The 17812-nt window shown below is 40.8% G+C and overlaps 2 protein-coding genes across 8 annotated transcripts in view; one reads left to right on the top strand and one right to left on the bottom strand.

The window, feature by feature from the left end:
* The window catches only part of apbb2b (amyloid beta (A4) precursor protein-binding, family B, member 2b), a 45615-nt gene extending 41474 nt beyond the window's left edge, over positions 1-4141 (bottom strand). For 5 of the 7 annotated variants that reach the window (XM_069697536.1, XM_069697541.1, XM_069697540.1 and 2 more), the window contains exon 1: positions 4043-4141. The gene's annotated coding sequence lies outside the window, so the exon portion shown is untranslated. Of the gene's footprint in view, positions 1-2579; positions 2657-3467; positions 3558-4042 lie in introns of those variants that run through there. The other 2 variants (XM_069697538.1, XM_069697537.1) reach the window with 2 other exon arrangements.
* A 2940-nt stretch (positions 4142-7081) lies between these two features.
* Positions 7082-17560, top strand: haspin (histone H3 associated protein kinase). Its single transcript, XM_069697502.1, has 16 exons — positions 7082-7471; positions 8001-8156; positions 8330-8473; positions 8854-8991; positions 9115-11047; positions 12241-12385; positions 12495-12646; positions 12829-13017; positions 13911-13996; positions 14159-14221; positions 14366-14457; positions 14698-14777; positions 15292-15380; positions 16097-16239; positions 16345-16447; positions 17142-17560. The coding sequence occupies exons 1-16, from the start codon at positions 7314-7316 to the stop codon at positions 17341-17343; spliced, it is 3873 nt and encodes a 1290-aa protein (XP_069553603.1). The 5' UTR covers positions 7082-7313; the 3' UTR covers positions 17344-17560.
* Positions 17561-17812: the final 252 nt, after the last annotated feature.

The following is a 17812-nucleotide window of genomic DNA, read 5'->3' as shown; positions in this document are numbered from 1 at the left end:
TTTCCATTCACTTTTTTGTAGCATAATCATAGTTTTAATTAATACACATACACCTTATGGAACAAAAAAACATTTAATAGCTGTGGTTTTTGGATTTGCAACTAAATCCATGATTAATGTCAACAAAGACTGATTAAAATGCAGTCAGACAAACACTGGAAGTTAAGCGCCTTGAGATAAACCGTCGGTAGCGCTAATTCTTCACTCATCTGTCATTCAACCAAAGACGAAGAATGCGGCGCAACAAGATGACATCATTGAAAGAGCGCCAGTCAAACCTCAAACGATGGAAAACGACATGGAAAAAGTGACGGAAATACGACATTTCTGCTGGTTTCATCCAGCTGTTTTTATACAGATGAATGGAAACAATTATGCAGAACGACGTGCGGTCAGCTCAAATAATCATGAGCAAGCGATTGTGTAACAATTGGGACAGCCCAACCTATACAGAGGAGGGGCCATGTAAACTGAGGCACTTTCATAAAATCAACGCGAAACAAACACGCACACATAATCACACAGGAACAGTCTGCATTGATTGGCCAAAAAACTCGGCCCATAAATGTCCAAGTCACTTTTTCCATACTCAGCGATTCCTGATGTTGTATAGAAATGCTACAGGGGGGAGGGAGGGAGAGTAAATGATGGGATGGAGTGATTGAGAGAGGGGGCAGAATATAAACCAACTTAACAGCCCAGGAGCCCTGAGCAATTAGCAATGACATCATGTTCTCACACACACACACACACACACACACACACACACACACACACACACACACACACACACACACACACACACACACACACACACACACACACACACACACACACACTCTGCAGACCAGTGCCAGGTCTGCGAGAAGAGCGAGACAGCAGGGTAGGAAGCCTGGAAGGACAGAGAGAGGGAGGAGAAGCAGAGAGGCAGGCCGAGGATGACAGTGCACCATTTCTACTACGGTGGTACAGACACCGACACTTTCAATTCCGTGGCTGACACTAATTAACTCACCAAACCAACGCTGCAGCCGAAGCCTTAGAAGAAAAATCACCACAACCACAGCCTAAAAAGGTGAGCCCTAGCTGTTTACTATAAAAGTGTGTCGGGAAATAGGGTATTTGATTATCCCAGGTTTCATTCATTGTGTTTTTTTGACAAGTTTGCTGTACAAATACACGTCCCGAATGTGCACACGAGGAAGCACATGCATCTGTGCAAATGTGATGCAAAACAAGTGCACAAAGAGCTGGCGTAACCAGGAGGGAGGGAAGGGAGCGAAAGCTCAGAGGAGCCGTCTAAAAGCAGAAGACCGGTCCACTGGTAATTCATGTTTTTGTCAACAACTTCGGTGTCTCTTCTCCGTCCACAGAAACACAAATCAGTGTGTCACAAGTTTGTACGCCCTAATTACGCAACAACACATCCAGTCCCCGTGTAAGTTAATCAGTGGACGGTTTTGAGTGGAAAAGCTCTTGGCAATTTGTTCTCTACGTCTTTATGCACAATCATAACATGTCAGACACGTATCTGCCTCCCTTCTACCGCCAAGAAAATTAAAACAGGAAAGTTATTCACATCATTCTCTTGGTTCTTTAAATCACAAAACATAAACAAGCAATTAAGTGGCTCCATGTTTGTATAAAACAAACAGGCGTATTATCTCGAGTGCCTGGCACAAAGTACCAGAGGAAGGCTGGAAATGATTAGCTAGCCGTGGACGTCCAGCACCAAGCACCAACACAAGCCTTCGCTTCCCCCCTCCTCCCCAGGGGCTCCGATGGCCTATAGCTCCAGACTATTCCACGTAATATGCACAAGTCAAGAGAATACCCTCCTTTATGTCTGTTTGTTTGTTTCACAATGAGCCTTTTTATTACTTAAATTGTAGCCAAAGACAAGAGACCCCCACAAGGGACAAAACACAGGATACAGTGGGGAGCTGAAGAAAGTCTGGATTGAAACCACAGCACAGGAAACTCGTCCGTGCCGAAACGATTAGACCGATTCCTCAAATGACAGAGAAGTAATTTAGACATTAACTGTTTAAGTCTCTGCTGAGGTAAAAACGTCCGACTTTTGCTGGTTCTTGCTTGTCAAAAATCGATGCAATTAAATGCTTTTTATGATTAACGAATAAAACACAAAGTAGGGATTCTTGATAATATCGGCAGCTCGCGCTTTTAAATGAAACGGTGCTTTAATTAAGCCTAAATGCTCGAGGCCATGTCGCCAGCGTGAGGGTGCGTCACGTGCGAACGAGCAACGAGGGTGCAACAGTACGACCGTTGTGTTGATAGCAGATATCAAAGTTGCTTTTTGGGATGACTGCTCAGCGTCGGTGATGCTCGGAAGAGCCACATCGCAATTATTCAACACTGCAAATTCAGGAAGAAGGAGGTTGATCTTTCTCAGTTTTCCCATCCCAACTCCTACTAACACCGACAACAATATCAAGGACAACTTATGGTGCAGCATCGCCGAACCACCAAGCTGTCAGGATAGCGAGTAGTTTACATTTCGGATGTAGCTGGTAGTCAGCAGACCTCAGTTTCATAGCGGGTTTGGCTTTACGTACCAAAATCTCCTCTTTTTTCATCCGGTGCAGAGAAACAGGACAAGATCATCACTGAACGACGATGAATCCATCATTTTCTGGAAGAATGAGCGAACCTTTTTTGAAAAACGGTTACAAATTTGCATCGCTGCCGGCATCAATAGTTTTGGTGCAAAGTATTTTCATCTTATTTTGCATTTACATAACGTTTATTAGTCATGCCCCCCGGTGACAATCTTCCTCATGACAAATTTAAGAACAAAGAGAATATTTGCATATGTCGATATTGACAATTGTCCAAAAGTGTTGGAAAATATCGGCATATCGGATATCGTGCATCTTTGACACCAATAATGGATTTTTAAATCGCAGCCCTGCTGACTTTACAAAAACAAAAGGGAGAAGTTGCCTATTTTTAGAATTGTATAGGCTATGCAATATTTCAGCATGGTCCCTAAATTTAACTAAAACTCACTGGTGGGGTATAAATGACATATTTTAGAGAGGTTGACATAATGGCATGACATTTTATATTTCAATATAATTTTTATATTTTAGAGAAGTTGACATAATGGCATGACATTTCATATTTCAATATAATTTTTATATTTTAGAGAAGTTGACATAATGGCATGACGTTTCATATTTCAATATAAATTTCATATTTTAGAGAGGTTGACATAGTGGCATGACATTTCAAATTTCAATATAAATTTCATATTTCAGAGAGGTTGACATAATGGCATGACATTTGTTAATATACAGAAGCCCAGTAAAAAGTGACAAACTGATCAGCTACTCTATATATTAAGGTGTTTAGGGACGCGGGGGCATAAAACCGCTTTTGTTTTTGTACTGTGGTTGGTTAAGTTTAATGGTCGACCGGTGTTGTGTTTATCAACCACTTACCTGCGCGCGGGGCCCCTCTGCGTGAATTACGACCGCCCGTTTTAAAGCATCGTGAGCGTCCACAAATGTTATTATTTTTACAGGTTTGTTTGTCTGCGTACGTTCATGCGCCTCCGTTGAATGTCCTGCCTGCCACAGCGGGTCGAGTTGAAGCAGCGGACGTCAAAGCGAAGCGGCGACCAGCGGCAGTCCGCTCGCGACCACGTTCCATGAACGTTCCCTGACACTACGTGAGAGCTCGTGCAGAGGTGCGTAAGACCCAATAATAAAAAAAATTAAAAAAAAATCTCTTGAGGAAAAGTCAAAGCAGCACGCCGGGTCCTGTAAATGCACCCCCCCACACACACACACCCCTCCCATCTGCCGCCGCAGCAGCCTCCCCGGGTCTCTTCTCCCCCACCTTCCCGATTTGTTTGCAACAACACAGCAGGGCCCCTCAAAAAGCCATAAAAAAATGCGTCGCCAAAAAAGAAGATGGAAAGTTACGGGGTTTTTTTAGGTTGAGAGAGCAAACCGTAACTAGCGAAACACCCCCGGTATTCAAGCGAAAATTCTCGGCATACCACATCACTCACCTCCTCTCCGGCGGGTTCACGTCCTCCTCGCTGCGCTCCTGTCTTTTTTCTCCTCCCCTCCGTTCTCTCTTGGCTTGTTTCTTTCTCTCCTCCCTCCCAGATGCCGCTGGTGTCCGACAGGGGGAACTGTGAGACGCTGCTCCGGAAGCAAACGCTCCTCCGTCATTATTTATTTTTAATTTTTAATTTTAATTTTTTTTTTTTTACTTCGTGTAACAAGAGAGCTGTAAGCCTATCATCTCCACTTTAACCTGTGTTGGAGCGTCAAATGACTGATCTAAATTCAACTGAGGGACGTTTGCAAACTGTGAAGTTTTCTATGTTTCTGGAAGGAATTAAGTTAAAAAGCAAAACACGCTATTTTAGACCAGTGTCATACTTGTGCCAAATCACTGGTGTGATTTAATGCTTTTCCAGATCAAAATCGCATATCAGATTTAAATACCGATATTTTACAAGCCTATTTATACTAATATGAAGTTATGTAAAGTTGCAACAATGCAGATTAGATTTAGATGATTTAGATTTAGACTTTATTAATCCCACAGTGGGGAAATTTAGTCGTCACAGCAGCATAGAAACACAAAAAAGGTGCACACACTATGAAAAAAATTAAAATACGTATACGTAAAATAAGATAGATAAAAATAATTATTTTAGAAAAAAAAATGAGCGCAATGAATAAATACACGCACACACACTAGATCCACAAAGCAAAAACAAAAAAATACGATTTAGGATGAATGGAAAAAGTGCCAGGTAATGAAATGAACAATGCAGCGTTATTTTAGGGTGGTGTTCAAAGTCTGACAGCCGTCGGAACAAACGGCCTGCGGTAGCGCTCTTTCCTGCACTGAGGGTGCAGCAGTCTGCCGCTGAAGGAGCTGCTTAAAGCTCCTACAGTCTCATGGAGAGGGTGAGAAGTGTTGTCCATGATCGATGTCAGCTTGGCTAACATCCTCCTCTCACCCACCTCCTCTATGGAGTCCAGAGGACTGTCCAGGACAGAGCTGGCCCTTTTGACCAAAGAACAATCAAACATAATTTGGGTATTATTTCGATATAATATGAAGAAATTTCAATATAATACTGCTATGGGATGGTTAACAAGTATGAGATAAAAGAATAAAGCTTAAGTTTGAATAGCTGTGGCATATACTAAAATATAACACAGTAGCAAACACATAGCCGAAATGAAGACATCATTTAGAAAAATAGGATTGTAAGAGGATAGTGTAGTAATTTTGTACATAGTTCTTATCTTTCATTTGACTGTTTAAATGTGGGATATTGTTGCTGTTACTTTATTTTGTAGTTTTTAATTTTCAACACATAATGGTTTGTAGTACCTATACATTTCTTCTTTAAATTAAAAAAAAAAAAATCAGTAACAAATTATAAAATGTCAGAGTAAAATCTGTTTAATCCATGAGTTTCACATGTATTAAAAATGTAATTTCTTGTTCAGGCACGTGATGGCTGTTAGTGTCTGATTTTGTGTTTTTCATTTTTAGACTACTATCTAAATATTGTGTGCAGTGTTGCCAATTCTTTTTCAAAGCAAAGGCGTGGTTACAACTGGTTTAATTGTTTCCCCTAACTTAGACCCATAACTGCTTCCTCATGTCTGTATGTTATGAAATTCATCTTGCAGAGTCTTCAAAGTCTAGTATCTCATATGAAACTCCAAAATAGCCTTTACTGAAATGCTACACATCATTAAAGTATTCTGCTCTGTGGCCTTCTGAGATTTTATACAACTCAGTTTTCAGCCAGCAGAAGGCAGGACTATTGAAATTTTTCCTCCCAGAATATTTACAATAAGTGCATTAATTCTACACAACTCATTTCTGGACTTTAGCCAGAAATCGTTTTCTCCGGGCAAAGTGTAGAAAGTTTAAGTCTAATGCAAAGGTACACAAATTTATTCTGGCATCATACACTCTTTTATTTTTATTTTCTTCCCAATGATTTTAACTCAAATAATAAAGATGCTCTGACCTACTGACCTCCTGACCTTTCTTCCGGTGCTATCTACTGGTCACAATTTCCCACTTCAGTTAACAACAAGGATACTTCTAAAACTAATGACCACATTTCAATTAAGTGTATTTTACAATTATTGCTAACTCATTCGAAATATGCTAATACGGTTTAACATTGCAGCCTCAACGGGTCCAATTGAGACAGGTCTGACACTTGTTAAAGTTGTGATACAAATAGTTAACCTTTGATGTTAGAATAAACAAAATTCTGTGGTCCACTGTTGTAAACAGTCTTATTCACATAACAGCTTAATATAATGATGACACCTGGTGGTTACACTTACTTACTACATTGTGTATGTCAAAGGAATGCATTCCCACTATTGCCATTTGCTATCTCAGTTTTTAGTCCCTACTGTCGTGCAATTACCAAAATCCTGGCCCAAGAGAAATTTAACCACGACAGTAAAGATGTTACAATAATTATCCAAATGTTTCACTTCACAAACAACTTTAACCTCCATAAAGATATCATGTATCATGTAGATATCATGGCTCCTGAATATTGTTTTGAGTAAAGTAAATGCCGTGGTTGATAGCGGTGTACTACTTCACTTTATTTATCCTAATCAGTGTATGTTTGCTATATTGCTTCATCAATACTTTACAACTATAATATTTTTCTAACATGCAAATTACTGACCATTATCAGATAGTAATGGTAATATTCATTGGTAGGCTATTTAACACAAGCCTGGTACATATATTGTTACTTACAGGAGATTTATAGATATTATGTTATGGTGATGTAAACTATAAAAGCAAAAACTTCAGCTCTGATTGTGGGGCCTTATATTTTCCACGAAGGGGCGGGACTTGGCCCAGGGGCCTCTGTTTGGCTACCACTGCTGCAGCCAGCCTCTTCCTCTCCCCCATGTCCAAGCTGCAACTACTCCAAACCGCCAGGTGGCGCTGTGCTCACATCATCACAGGCTGTTGACCAATCACCGGCGTCGAGTAGTTTGAATAAGAAGCGGGTGTGGAGCGTTCGGAGGATTCAAAACAGAAAAGGACGAAACACTGAAAAGATGCTGGCAAAGTAATTGATTACGGAAATGGCTCTTTAGATCGAGTTTGAATACATTTTGTCGATTGCTGTGAATAAACTGTTGATTGGTTAGTTTTGTTTCCCCAGTTAGTAAAAGTTAGCAACGTTAAATGCTTCCGAACACTTCTTTTCCGGTTATATTTTTGGCTCTAACACGGTTAGAGCTGTAATTTACAACATGTTGCCGTCGAGGCCGTTATATCTGAAAACGTACGGGAAACAGAGGCGAAAGGTGTCCGCGTGGATTTTACCCGACGACCGCAAGCAGGCCTTCGACAGCACCGCCTCCACAGAGGACGTCTCCGTCTTTGAAGCCCCAAAACCGAAGAGGATATGGTATGATTAAATCGAAAATAGTCAAGTCTGTTGAACATTTTTTTGTCTTTCTTACAGTCTAATAATAATAATTTAAAAAAAAATCAGCTTAACCATTGTTATTATTCGGGTTTAGTTTATCATGTACATGGTGGCCATAAACCACACAAAACTGTAGTTCGGAAATCCCCATTTCTAAATTGGGTCCTGTAGAAACGAGGGTTGATGGAAAACATTTTATACAGCATAGTCTTAGGATCTTTAGTGTGTCAGTATGTATCAACACATGGATGCCAAGTGTCATTGTTTCATATGATTTAATAAATCAAATTGCCAGGTGCATTCAAGATTTATGACTTATGGTTTTTAAAGCATAGCCAGGGCAGGAAAATCTGCTTGGGGGGGAATTACATATAAAAAAAAAATGATAGTGAAGTTCACTGTCTCTTAATGTTAGTGTTGACAATAAACTAAACTATCCTACCTCTATTACATATCTCTGTAATGTCTTTACTGCCCCTCAAGTCTTCATCTGTTGGTCATTTCATAGTGTTGCCAGTCGTAGAGCAAAGCGTCCTGCCAAGAAGAAAGCCGTGCATAGTTTGACCGAGAGGAGTTGTGATGACGTACATATGAGCAATGAGGAGAACATCTTCATCCCCTCTCATCCTCATCCTCCACCTGTTCAGCAGAGCAAGATAACCAGGTCTGTGAACACATTTCATTGATATAGATTTTGAAATTGAGTGGTCCATAACATAACAGTCATTGCTTATATTGTTAATTGGATTTAGTAATATTTTGTCCAGGATGAATAATACATCCATCATTTAATGTCTCATTTCCTGACCTTTGCTCATGCTCCTCATTTTTCCTAAGAGGGAAGAAGACTCGTGTCTCCAGTCGTAGAGCAGCAGGTTGTGTCGTGAGAAAATCTTGTGGTTTAAGTCTGACAGAGACCAACAGTGATGAAGACAACATCAGGAGGCTCTCTCCTCGCCTCAAGCAGACAAAGACAACCAGGTCTGTGCATTGGCAAGCATGACCAGAACACATTTAGGATAACGACAAAGTTCCCGAGCATGGGCACAGTTTTGTGGTTGTGATTTGTTTTGTTTTTTCAGGTCATTACAACAGTACCAGCAGATGAGTTTCTGAAGTTGCTCTTCCTTTCATGTGTATGTGTAAAGATGCTTGTGTGGGTCCAGCAGACCCATATTTTCATTGTGTCCCCAGTCTCTACTTTAACTCATAAAGTTTGATTTGGGACAATTCTTGGTGTCCATTGGCTAGGTCACATTTTCATGGCTGCGTAAAGCCATGTGCTTGTTTAAAATTACTCAGTTGCATAAATACGTTTTGTGTCTGTTTCTGAAATTGTGTTTGTGTCTGCGCGTCAACAGAGAAAGCCGACTTGTGTCTGCACCAGGAGTTTTGACGAGGCAGAAAGGTCAGCGGATTTCTTTCACCAGTGACAGTGAGGAAGAAACGTCTGCACCGAAACACCCTAGATTTTCAGTTAAAATGAAGAAAGACTCAAAGTAAGTGTTTTGTCAGGTTGTTCACACCTGTATTACAGAGCTGCGGATTGCCAGCTGCATATATGTCCTATTAATAATTTCTCTAACCCTTACCTCTTTTCCTCCTCTATTTCTTTTTCTCAGTGTTCAGCCTTCCTCAGCCGGCCGCTTTGTAACCCACCGCAGGCGTGCAGCTGCCACTAAACCCAAACTCCCTATAGCTGTGATCAGTCTACTCAGCTCTTCAGATGACTTTACTGGTGGAGCGCATAATTCCAGTAGGATTCAGCGGCCTACCAGGAGAAGGGGGGTCCGTCCAGTATTTGGGTCGTCTAGTGCTGAGAACTCTGTCACTGCTGCAGGGACCTCTACCTTTGCCACCCACCCCTTCCGAGAGATGTCTCTCAACGAGTCGGCAGATCACAGTCCCAGGAAACCCATCTTCTGCTCTACACCCTCAGCAGGAGCCTTCAGCAATCATAGACACCTTAAACTCTTTCCCATCTGTGATCAGCCATCCACTCTCCCATCCGTCTCGGTAAGCTGTATAGATGTCTTGAGCTCATTTCCAGAAGACCTGAATTCACCTGCACAGTCTGTCTCCCCACCGTCACTCACTGGGCTCCACTCAGGGGAGAAGCTGCAGAACGAACCGCACCAGCATCACCGTGCAGAACCAGCTGTTGATTTATTTCTGGAGCCCAACAGAAGTAGCTCCAGTGAAGAAGCCAAAAGCCACAGCGAAGACTCAAAGACCAAGCATGGGGAGGATTTACCGAGTGTGATTCTGTTCCCTACAGACAGTGGAAGCAGCAATTTTGTGTTGGAGTGGTTCATAGAGGTTCTGAAGGAGAAGTGTTTGGCCGAGCGCTGCACAGTGAAGCTAGAAAGATTAGACTACCTCACTGTCACTCAACTTTGCAGTGAAACAATCTACTCATCCTGTTTGGAACATTTAAGCTCGATCCATAACCAGCCTCAGTCTGTGGACAGCAGTCAAACTGTTGATCTGTCACGTTCTCTAACAGCATCACATAATATCCAAGTATCCGTGACAAATGATAAAAGCAGTGATTGTTTACAGTCAGTAAATCGTTTTGAAGAAGCAGCTACTGTAACTGACAGTCACAGCTCCAACGTTTCACCTGTAGTTGAATATAGGCAGTCAGCTGAACACTCGGGCATCAAAGCATCCATTGAGCAGTCAGAGTCGGTGCTGATTGTGGAATCTACCCACCACACAGACAGCAGCTTTGAAATGATGACAGCCAATAGCACTGTGCAACCGCTGTTCACTGCAGATGAGGTGGAAGCAGCAAAGAACAGATGTCTTGCTAAGAAATGCTCAGTTCAGATCAACAACTTGACTTTGACACAACTCAAAGGCTTCACACAGCAGAAAGAGGCAGATTTGTCTTTCTACGAAAATGACCAAACGCATAATATGGGCAAGCCAGAAGATATGAAAAGTTCAGGAGACAAGACGGAGATAAGGAAGGTGTCAAAGAACAACAGCCGTCCAGTAGCCAAGACTCAGTCCACTGACCCAGAGACGGAAGAAAAGGCAGCACGGCTCGCAACATCACTGAAGGAGATCTGTCTAAAAGACAAACTTACTGTCAAAGTAAAGAGGCTATCGCAACTCAGAGAAATACTGCATCCCAAAGATGCCAGACCTAAACCCCCCACAGTTGTGTCAGACTCGGCCAGTGATGACCAGACAAAGACTGTGCGCCAGTCTGAGAGTGACTCCAATCACTCTAATGAAGACACTTCTTCCATGAAAGTGAAAAAAAGATGCTCAACTAGTTCTGAGATGATCTCAGACAAACAAGCTGTGAAGAACTCCTGCGACGTTGTCCCCAAAAGACAAAAAATGTCTCAAGCTCCTAAAGATAAGAAAAGGAGGAGCGTGTCTAAAGACCGACCAGGGACGACGAGGAAGGTATGTGTGAGTGGGATGAGCGTGAGCCGTTGGAAAAACAAAGGAAGCGGCAGCTCACACATCTTCGGGAGCAGGACAGCTGCAGACTACAGCATAAATGAGCTGATCTCTGCACAGCACAAAGAGCCGAGGGTGAGAACAACACACACAAAGAAACAGCAAAGTACTGCTGAAGCTTCAAGTCCAGTTATTGAACATCAGCTTCGATTAAGGGTGACAGTTTTGTTAATAATGAAGTAAACACAAGCATTTGATGGTTAAAGCCTTTAAAATTTGAGGCTTTAATTATACTTTTTGACATTTTATATAATTGAAAATTTTATAATGCAAGTCTGTTGACTGTCAGACAAAATAAGCAATGAGAAAACATACATTTGAGCATCTAGTGATTGCCGTTTTCACTAAATGACTCATATTTAGGTCAAATATTATGATATAGATTACTTTATTATTGGTGTAATTGTTGGCTGCAGCCCTGCTGCCTTGGTTGTGAGGGAAAAGTCTGGTTGACCAGAGGTGTCACTTGAGTCTTAATACACCTAAATGCACTCTAATGGTAGTGGTTTTGTTTTTGTGATTAAAGTATTTGAAAAATATAACAATACTATATTTTTCCTGGTACAGGATCCATCGTTTTATTAGTTTGTACCTTCACAGTAAAAGTTCCTGATTAAAAACAGTTTACAACAAAGATTAAGAATTATTCTCACTCACCGAGTATTGGGGCTATTTCTAGAAATGTGTGTAGTTGTTAGGCACTGGGCAATATATTACATCAGTATCATGATATAAGACTAGATATCCTCTTAGATTTTGGATATCATAATATGGCTTAAAGTGTTGTCTTTTCCTGGTTTGAAAGTTTGCATTTCAGTAAATTGATGTCGTTTTCTAAACTCACCAGACTGTTCTGGATGTTTGCCTTATTTGCCTGAGTCATTATATTCACACTCCTGATCATTATTTATCAAAATCATATTGTATGAATATGTTGTGAAAGCACCACCAGTCAACCCTACAAAATTGTTGGAATATTGATATCGAGGTATTTGGTGCAAAATATTATGATATTTGATTTTGTCCATATCTCCCAGCCCTAATAGTTTTTAAGTTTTTCAAATACGATTAATTTTTCATTGCTGTGAGCACCACAAAATACAACAACGTCTTGACAAGACCTGAGCAAAGTATGTTTGTTTGTGTTGAACTTGAACATGGTGCTTATTTGGTTCAGGTGTGTAGATATTGCTTTTCTTCTGCCTCAGTCCTCAACCGTATTGAAAGACTGAAGGATTTAAGATGTGTGTTGTGCATTCGGTGTGCAGGAACTGTTGGGAGCCGCCATGAATTTCTCCACTCCAGTGAGAGCAAGTCGGCTCAACTTCTCGTCTCTGCTGGCTGATTTAACACCTGACACACACACCTGGAGCCGACTCAAAGCTGCCCTCTCTGTGCATCGCAGGGCTATGGGTAATAATACACACCACAGTGTTTAATCAGCCTGCCAGTTCACAGGTCAAGTAGAGGTGTCCTCATGACTGGCTCGACCGCTCTGTTCTCCCTCATTCCCTCTCATTAGTGCTGGTCACTCCGAGGAGTTCACGTCGGTCACCGTCAGGCCCTCCTGGAAGGTCGGAGTTGGCAGGCGTCAGCCAAGACCTGTTTGGCACGCCTGAGCTGTGTCCGCTCCCCAAACACCTCCGGTCACAGCTGCTGAGCCACCACTCCCAGGTGCAACTCCCATCTGTAACTACAAAATACTGTAAAATTGCTGTCTGACAAACAATACAAATTATTTTTAGCCCTCTACTACTTTTTACAGACTGTGTTTGACTGTGAATGTTTTTTTGTTCATCTGATCTCCAATCTGAGGACGTGTGTGTAACCTCCCTCTCCTCTGTCTTTTGTTACAGGTTATCTGTGAAGATGCAGAATTGTCGGATGCAGAGAAGGTGTATGCTGAGTGTAGCCAGCAGCATCCTCTGCCCTGGGAGGAGTGTATTCTCCCTCATCACATGAAACGGTGTGTGAAGATCGGAGAGGGGACCTTCGGTGAGGTGTTCTCCACCACCAATGCCTCAGGAGACACTGTTGCACTCAAAGTATGTGTTTGTGTGTGTGTATGTGTATCACTTTTTGTTAGAGGTATAGTACCTTCCTGTATCATAACTATGCAGTCATTACAGTTTCAACTGGGTTGTAGGTTCAAAGAGGATGATGACGTCCTTCTTGGTCAGAAATGATTGTGCTGGACTGTTCCAATACACCTCAGCTAATTTTAGTAACTGGAGAAGGGCGTATTAGGTGTATAAGGTGATTAGAAATCCTGATCTTTCAATCACATTTATTAATCTAAATTCAATCAATCTCTATGGTACCTTGCAATTTTGTTAAATTTCAGCAGTTTCTCTGCAGAAAAGTTGCTCAATAGAAGCTCTGATGATGACATCATTACACTAGGTGAAGCATTTGTATTCTATTCTATATAACTCAGGATTTTTTTTTTTTTTACTTTCAGCCAAAGGTACTTTGAGTTTAAAGTGAGAACTCAAATATTTCCAGCTGCTTCTGCGATGTGCAGTATGCATATTATCTTTATTATAAGAATTGATTCATTATGACACTTTCTTCATTGGGTGGTATTTTTCCCCAACTTGCCTTTTTTTTGTTGCAATTTTACCACAAACATGTCTCAAAAAACCTCCACAAAATAATTCAGTTTAATTTGTAAAAGACTGCTGCAGAATGGAGGATGGTGATTGTTGGGTCTCAACAATCACAAAAAAACAGAAGGGACTGATTAGGATCCAGAGGTTTGAGGAAAAGCTCGTCCTTTTACATTGAGCAGGGCACATATGGCCATGGTCAGAAATTATTCTCCAGTTTCTCCAAACTGAAAATGACACTAACAAGAAACCACGTAGGTGTTCATTAATGAAGATTTGTGATAAATGTTCATGTGTGTCTGTTCTGAAGTGAAATATTTTATTTTCAGATTATTCCAATAGAGGGCAGTGAGAAGGTGAACGGAGAGGACCAGAAGACTTTTGGAGAGATTCTGCATGAGATTATAATCTCAAAGTATGTAGTACATCAGGGCCAAACTACCACTACACACCACACAAGTCCATTTGCTAAGATACCAGGATTATAGAGTCTGAATGTTTGGCATCAAAGTAATCTAGCTCAGCAGCGCTAATGAACAGCGCTGGTGTTTTTTTTGTTTTTTGTTTTTTCTATCAGGGAGCTGAGCAGTCTGAAAGAGAAGCAGCACAACCAGACTCACGGTTTCATTGGACTCAATGAGTGAGTATTCTCTTTCTGTCTGTTAGTGTCTCATTTACGCTCACATTTTTCAATTTCAATTTAAAGAAGGCCCAAATGTATCTGTTGTCTTGAATGAGCTTCTAGTTTTGGGTGTTAATGTGACTTTATGTTGTTCCCTCACAGTCTTCACTGTGTTAAAGGCTGCTACCCTCCAGATCTGCTGAATACTTGGGACACATTTAACCAACGAAAAGGATCAGAGAATGACAGACCAGGTCAGTGAGGGAAAGATTTTTTTCACAACATGTCTTTGAGGTTGCAGTAGTGAAACTAAAAGAGGCGTTTCATTTCCTGTGACTTTTTATTACTACATTGTCTGCAATTAACAAAGAACAAAAAAGTAGAATTGATTCCCCATAGGTTTGACACTACCATCTGGCTCTTTCACAACTTTTTGAGGAGCAGGCTGAGTGTTTCGTCTGCTTCATCTGGTCTATTTTTGCATCTTTGCTCAGATTTTTTTGAAAAGGATCAGATATTCATAATCCTGGAGTTTGAGTTCGGAGGCAGTGACTTGGAGAACAGCAATGGAAAGGTAGGCTTGTCACATCAGAATGACAGATAAATAGGTACCTCCCCGCGCCGCTGTCGAGATGACATGTCAGGGACTGTTCACAACATTTCTCCCTACAGCACACAAAAGATAAATGTACAACCCTGAGATGGAGCTACTTTTAAATGGAATGAAAATACAATACTGTAATTTCTCTGTGGTCTAAATTGAAGCAGCTCATGCTCTACTCTTAGTACTTATTTAGCTCGTCACTCTTGCACACTGGTTGTGAAAATGTGCTCAAACATGAATGTAGCGATGTCTTAGTAATGTCTGGAGTTGTCAGTTAGATCATAATTAAATGTGAAACAGAGGTAATGCTAAAAGAAGGTACCAAACATCTAAAAGACAAGCTTCTGTAAATGCTGTGTATTATTTGGAATTAATAGATAACAAATTATATTTTCTAATCATTATCTTATGAATCAAAAATGTGTGACTAGTGTGTGCAAGTACAAATGCAGCCTTTAATTTAAGCTTCCATTGTGTTGTGTAGTTGTCATCTTTAGTGGTGGCGAAGAGCATCCTTCATCAGGTTACTGCTGCCATGGCTGTCGCTGAGCAGGAACTGCACTTTGAACACAGGTAGAACACACGCATGCACGCACGCGCACACACACACAGACAGACAGAGACACATTGACATTCATTGGGCACTACTGAGCTGGACACAACATTGTAAAGTCTAAAATTTCAGAGCAGAAACAATGTCCATCACAGTTTCCCAGAGCCCAAAGATGCATTCAAATGTCCTGTCCTTGTCCTTCTTGCTTAACATTTTTTTTTCTCTAATTAATCAGTTGTCACAATTTGTGCAGATTAATGTTTGCTGATTGTCTTTTAATCTGTGTACTCTCTGTTATTTGAATAATCGTTTAAGATCTAGTTACTATAGATACAAAGGTTATGTTCATACTTTTTTGAATTGTGTGTGTTTAACTGGGTCTACAGAGCGTGTAGTTGTAAACTGCAGCATGGGGTTCTGTCACCACAATTTTACCACTGAATAATCCACATGCAAGCAGCTTCCTTAACTTTGTCATTTAAAATAAATTTAGCTGGACAATATACCACCAGGTATGATGTTTTAATGACTAGAAACAACAACAAACACTTTGAAACTTTCCTTTAAGTGATCCACTTTAACACTAAAAGCTGCAGCAGGTGGAAAATGTGGCGCTCAGTCAAGCCAAGTGTCAGAGTGACTCCACTGGTTTATATGTGGTGTCAGTGTGATGAATTGTTTGTCGGTGTCTTGTAACGGTCTTGAACTTTATCTCCCGCTGTGCTGCTTACCGCAGGGACCTCCACTGGGGCAACGTGCTGGTCAAAACAACCAGGCAGAAGATGGGGAGCTTCCTCCTGAATGGAACAACCCACGGTGTGGAAACCAAAGGGGTGCTGGTCCGCATCATCGACTATTCTCTCTCCAGACTGGAAATAGGTCAGAATTGTTCGATTGCCTACTTTCATATTTGATTGATTTGTTTTATGCACCTTTATATACCATGTGGCCATGTTAAAACAGCACGTATTTTGTTCTCTCCAGATGATCTGACAGTCTCCTGTGATATCGCAAACGACGAAGAGCTCTTCATGGGTCAGGGAGACTACCAGTTTGACATCTACAGACTGATGAGACAGGAGAACGGGTCAGTCCTTCGTATGCATCAGAAACTGTGCTGTGAAGGTGTCACATAGAGCAGATTAATGAAATGCATATGGAAGAACTTGATACTATATTATGTCACCCTTCACAAACCCCACTTCTATTTTGAATAACATATACTTTAGTTAAGTATTTATATGGAGACTTTCTATTGTTTATGTTGTTAAGCAACGTTTAGCTAAAAAGAAAGGACAAATTCACAAGGAGTTTAATAATCCTGACAAGTTTGAAATCCAGACACAAATTTTCACAGCTGTTAATATGAATAATTTTTATGTGATGAATCAACATGTCATCTATACATTTAGAGGCTTTTCTTTTACACATGCTTGATAAGAATGATTTGTGTGATGGGATATTAAGTTTATAGGGGCCATCCAGAAAACAGTTTGTTAGCCTGAGTTCTATGAATTATTCATTTTGACATGTTTGAAGGACATTTTGTGAAATATGCTTCTTCTGTTTTTGCTAAGATCTGGAGAAGAAATTCTCTAATATCCGTCTATTAAATATTAAGCTCCATCTAGAAACCCCTCTTGTTTTTCCTTCCCCAAACAGTTGAACTATTACCTCAATCAACTTGAACCATTTTTGTTGTTGATGATGGTGCTCATTTACAATATCATCTCAGAGTTACTGTGTTGATTTATTGATCCGCTGTTTTATGTCTCTTTCAGTAACAACTGGAGTGACTACCACCCCCATACCAACGTGCTGTGGCTCCACTACCTGTGCTCCAAGCTACTTTCCATGAAGTACCGGGGCACCGGAGGGAGGGGTACCAAGGACATACGAGAGGAGCTCACTTGTTTCTATGACAACGTCCTCCAGTACAGCTCTGCCACAGAGGCGCTGCAGAACTGCCCCATGTTTCAGTAGTATGTGAGCGCTTCACACATGAAGTGTGAGACAGCTCCCATTTTTTAGTTTGTTCATCTGAAGAAGGTACAACTGTATCTGGGTCATCCTCTCTTGACACAAAGACTCCTATTGATCCCCTCCTGACATCCTAGCAAAGATAAAGGTGACATAGAGTGCAGTGTTCACTGAACTGTCAGATCACAAAGGTTATTAAAAGGACCATGGTAACACGATGTATTCTTGTGTTAGTGGATCTTATTTCTCGTTTATTTTTAACTATTCATTTTTGTGCATGCAGAATGCAGAAAAAATGCTCTTAATAAATTTTGGTTTCTGATTTTTACGGATGTTTGTAGTGCTACTGCGATCACAATTTCTGCAGTGTGTTAGGGCTTAAACACTTAATGCATTAGTTGATCAGTGGAACTTAAATCGTTAAATCAGGCAATAACATGATAAAAAAAAAACAGGCAAAAATGCTAAATAC

This window comes from Brachyistius frenatus, unplaced genomic scaffold (assembly GCF_029030835.1).
Source record: "Brachyistius frenatus isolate BFR_SWC_R1_liver_20210118 unplaced genomic scaffold, ASM2903083v1 Contig_23, whole genome shotgun sequence".
NCBI lineage: Eukaryota > Metazoa > Chordata > Actinopteri > Embiotocidae > Brachyistius > Brachyistius frenatus.
Note: the sequence above shows the minus strand (reverse complement) of the source record. Positions and strands in the feature narration are given on the sequence as shown.

Coding starts and splice junctions, on each gene's coding strand:
- haspin (XM_069697502.1), top strand. CDS start 7,314: ATGTTGCCGTCGAGGCCGTTATATCTGAAAACGTACGGGAAACAGAGG. Junction 14,222..14,365: donor GGTTTCATTGGACTCAATGA/GTGAGTATTCTC, acceptor GTTCCCTCACAG/TCTTCACTGTGTTAAAGGCT. Junction 15,381..16,096: donor GAACTGCACTTTGAACACAG/GTAGAACACACG, acceptor TGCTTACCGCAG/GGACCTCCACTGGGGCAACG.